The sequence below is a fragment of the Austrofundulus limnaeus genome, unplaced genomic scaffold (assembly GCF_001266775.1).
Source record: "Austrofundulus limnaeus strain Quisiro unplaced genomic scaffold, Austrofundulus_limnaeus-1.0 Scaffold867, whole genome shotgun sequence".
Lineage (NCBI taxonomy): Eukaryota > Metazoa > Chordata > Actinopteri > Cyprinodontiformes > Rivulidae > Austrofundulus > Austrofundulus limnaeus.
Window position 1 is genome coordinate 98,825 of NW_013953269.1, and position 4,843 is coordinate 103,667.

The window sequence follows — 4,843 nt, forward strand, 5'->3', positions numbered from 1 at the left end:
TTTCAGGACACCCAAGGACACTTGCAGCATTAGACACATCATAGAAGAATGTGTGAAACTACAGTTAGAGACAAGCAGGCATAATTTACAGAGAATTGTTTACAAATGAAGTTAATATACATGATACACTAATCTAAAGAGATGTGTTTTCAGAGCAGTGTTAAACACAGGAAGAGTTGCTGTTTCATAGGACAGGTGGTAGAGAGTTCCAGAGGACAGCTGCAGAACAGGTGAACACCTACAGCTGACTATCTCATGTAATTTAAAGCAGGAACTGAACTTTTCCATTCTGATTGAAAAAGCTCCTCTGATTGGAGGAGAATGTCTTTAACTTTAACAGAAAATAGTTCAGCTGCTTCTTAAATTTTATTTTACCCTTTTGGAAGAATATCCACGTGATCACACGGTCTCATGAAGCACAGCCACTAAACTACAACATGTCAGAAGAGGTTCAGAGTTCTGGTTCTGTTTTCATCAGGGTTTTATTAAGAAGATCAGACTTTTCATCTTCAGAAGATGAAGGGAATCAGGGCTTTCCTGGACCGAGGATAATCCCTGAACCTCTGCTGGTAATCTCTGCAAAACACAGAACAGAACCTTAATCTAAGACAACCATCAACAAGAACAAGGTTCTACAGGTCTCTGTTGGTCTGGGASCCGGAGTCTTTTCAGAACTCTGTACACCGAGGACTGGACCCATCTATGCCCAGAACCACAATTTATGTTGGTGTTTGTGGACCAAAGACTGACCACAGAYCAATGTTTGGTGCCACCATCCAGCTGTCTGATGTCCTGTTTGCTTTACATGGGTTCAGATGAAAGATGAGCTAAAAGWYTTAGCATGTTACCATCTGGACTGGGTCAGTACCTGTGGTGCTGGTAGGCTCTGGGTCCAATGGAGCAGACGGTGAAGAAGGCGAAGGCGAAGGCCGGTAGAGACCAGGCTGCGATGGCRTACCCGCACCACTCGATGATCTCTCCCAGGAAGTTGGCTCCAGACACAAACTCAAACATCCCACCTGAAACATCAACAGGAGGTCCCATGACTGAGGGCTCACAGGGGGGCCGGGCTGAGTTCTGGAACAGGACTGGACGTACCGCGGGGGATCCTGTAGTCTACCTCTCCAGGTTTTCTCAGGTTTCGCAAAATATAGTCGCTGTGGATGTTCATGATGAGACCACCGAGGAACAGCAGAGACCCTTCAAAAGATGAAAACATCAAAGCAAACATCAAGACTGTGGTTCTGTCCAGAACACCTGATCCACCTGATCCACCTGATCTACCTGATCCCTCCGATCCACCTGATCTACCTGATCTACCGGATCCACCAGATCCACCTAATCCACCCAATCTACCTGATCCACCTGATCTACCTGTTCCACCCGATCCACCCAATATACCTGATCCACCTGATCTATCAGATCCACTTGATCCACTTGATCCACCTGATCTACCTGATCCCTCTGATCCACCGATCCACCTGATCCACCTGATCTACCTGATCCCTCCGATCCACCTGATCTACCTGATCCACCTGATCCCTCTGATCCACCTGATCTACCTGATCCACCCGATCCACCTAATCCACCCAATCTACTTAGATCCACCTGATCTACCTGTTCCACCCAATCCACCTGATCCACCCAATATACCTGATCCACCTGATCTACCTGATCTATCAGATCTACCTGATCCACTTGATCTACCTGATCCCTCTGATCCACCTGATCCACCGATCCACCTGATCCATCCGATCTACCTGATCCCTCTGATCCACCTGATCTACCTGATCCACCTGATCCCTCTGATCCACCTGATCTACCTGATCCACCAATCTACCTGATCCACCTGATCTACCTGATCCACCCGATCTACCTGATCCCTCTGATCCACCGATCCACCTCATCCACCCGATCTACCTGATCCCTCTGATCCACCTGATCCACCGATCCACCTGATCCCTCTGATCTACCTGATCTACCTGATCCCTCGGATCCACTGATCTACCTGATCCCTCTGATCCACCTGATCCACTGATCCACCTGATCCCTCTGATCCACCTGATCTATCTGATCCCTCTGATCCACCTGATCCACTGATCCACCTGATCCCTCTGATCCACATGATCTACCTGATCCCTCTGATCCATCTGATCTACCTGATCCCTTTGATCCACCTGATCTACCTGATCCCTCTGATCTACCTGATCCACCTGATCTACCTGATCCCTCTGATCAATCTGATCTACCTGATCCACCTGATCTATCAGATCTACCAGATCCATCTGATCTACCTGATCTATCAGATCTACCTGATCCATCTGATCTATCTGATCCACGCAATCTATCTGATCCATCTGATCTACTTGATCCACTTGATCTACCTGATCCATCTGATCTACCTGATCCACTTGATCTACCTGATCCACTTGATCCATCTGATCCACTTGATCTAACTAATCCACCTGATCCATCTGATCTACCTGATCCACTTGATCTAACTAATCCACCTGATCCATCTGATCCACCTGATCCATCTGATCTACCTGATCCACTTGATCTACCTGATCCCTCTGATCCACCGATCCACCTGATCCCCCCGATCAACCTGATCTACCTGATCCCTCTGATCTACCTAATCCACCTGATCCACCTGATCCCTCTGATCTACCTAATCCACCTGATCCACCCAATCCACCTGATCTACCTAATCCACCCAATCCACCTTATCCACCAGATGTACCTGATCTACCTGATCCACTCGATCCACCTGATCTCTCTGATCCACCTGATCTACCTGATCCACTTGATCCACCTGATCTCTCTGATCCACCTGATCTACCTGATCCACTTGATCCACCTGATCTCTCTGATCCACCTGATCTACCTGATCCACTTGATCCACCTGATCTCTCTGATCCACCTGATCTACCTGATCCACTTGATCCACCTGATCAACCTGATCCACCTGATCCAGAACTCCTTTGATGATTTTAAGCTTTTGGGTACTGGTTACCCAGGTGGTCTTGGATCAGATGTCCTCTAGTGGAGTAGGCGTGGCTCAGCCAGGTGTGACTCACCTGAAGTAATGCGGGCGTGGCTCAGCCAGGTGTTGTGGAGGCGGGCACAGTGCAGCAGGTTGTGTCCCTGCAGGAAGCCATTGAAGGTGCAGAAGATGAAGGAGGAAATGACGATGTTCAGAGGGACCGGACGTCCTCGCGTCAGCAAGCCATAGATGAAGCTCCTGAAGAATTAGGAGTCACTTCCTGTTTGGTTGTTAGGCTCCACCCATATTGAGCAGACTCACAAACACACATGAGGACACTGAATTGACATCCATYCATGTACTGGTCATTTCTACAGCCTAATCCTGACCTCTGACCCTAATGTTCACACCAAACACCTTTTGTGCATCAGGTTGACCTGCAAAGACTATGGTGGCCAGGTGTCAGGAAGTGCTGCGGTGCACAGTCTTTGTGGAGTTACAACATTTGGGAGGTGCATGACCTCRCACCGGGACGCTCCGTGTCTAAAGCATGAAGCTTGAAGTGTTGGACGTGTTTCTGACACTGAAGACACGATCAGTGTGAACGCAGCATAAACCCAACAGGAGATCCCCCCATGGAGACCAGGCTTTGGTTTTTCTTGTTGTTTATGAATCTTTTGCTCCTCTCATAAATAAATGCTGACTGTTTGTTGATTATTCATGTTTGTTGATAAATAAACAACAACAACATTCTAACTAAAAGACAACAAATGAAAAGAGGAAATGAAAACCGGACTACAGATAAACCCGGTACGAAGCTGAAGTTAGCTTCCGATTCGGGAAATGACTAAAGAGATATTACAACTAATTTTTCACTACCCTGCGCGTGTTTAACCTGCTCTAGCTCAAAAACTACAACACTCTTCAAATCGGACTAGATTATTCTACACTAATAGAAGAATATTAAAAAACACGTTTGGGATTTGGGAAAGCTTTGTCTGATTTGTGAAACTTCTACAAAGTCTGTTTTTCATCGTTTTTATGCAACTGGACCACATTAGACCTGGTCCAGCTCCAAAAACCACAACACCTGGACTCTTCAAACCAGGACTAGATTATTCTGCACTAATAGAAGAATAATAAAAACTAAGTTTGAGCTTTGGGAAACCTTTGTCTGATTTGTGAAACATCAATAAAGTTTGTTTTTCATCATTTTTATGCAACTGGACCACACTAGACCTGCCAAAATGGCATTTATCATGCATCTGGTTTCCATCAGAATCATGGTTGATTAGCATTATTCACAAATTCTGCACATTTTTGATAACTGTAATGAAAAAACTGCACAGGAGCAAAAGTAATTCAGCAGTGCAGAGATGACAGAGCATGACAGTCATAGGTTTCCCAAAGCTCAAACTTAGTTTTTATTATTCTTCTATTAGTGTAGAATAATCTAGTCCTGGTTTGAAGAGTCTAGATGTTGTGGTTTTTGAGCTGGACCAGACCTAGTGTGGTCCAGTTGCCTAAAAATTATGAAAAACAAACTTTGTTGATGTTTCACAAATCAGACAAAGGTTTCCCAAAGCTCAAACTTAGTTTTTATTATTCCTCTATTAGTGTAGAATAATCTAGTCCTGGTTTGAAGAGTCCAGGTGTTGTGGTTTTTGAACTGGACCAGGTCTAGTGTGGTCCAGTTGCCTAAAAAATGATGAAAAACAAACTATTCTTCTATTAGTGTAGAATAATCTAGTCCTGGTTTGAAGAGTCCAGGTGTTGTGGTTTTTGAACTGGACCAGGTCTAGTGTGGTCCAGTTGCCTAAAAAATGAAGAAAAATGTCACGACTTGGAGGTGAGGAG

General features: G+C 45.3%; 1 protein-coding gene across 1 annotated transcript; it reads right to left on the reverse strand.

Moving 5' to 3' along the window:
- Positions 1-463: 463 nt before the first annotated feature.
- Positions 464-3,244, reverse strand: LOC106533004 (3-oxo-5-alpha-steroid 4-dehydrogenase 2; the record flags this gene model as incomplete). The annotated part of the gene is given in 4 exon segments (XM_014029204.1): positions 464-576; positions 869-1,019; positions 1,099-1,200; positions 3,081-3,244. Coding segments are annotated over 4 exon segments (484 nt in total), but the record flags the coding sequence as incomplete, so codon positions are not given.
- Positions 3,245-4,843: the final 1,599 nt, after the last annotated feature.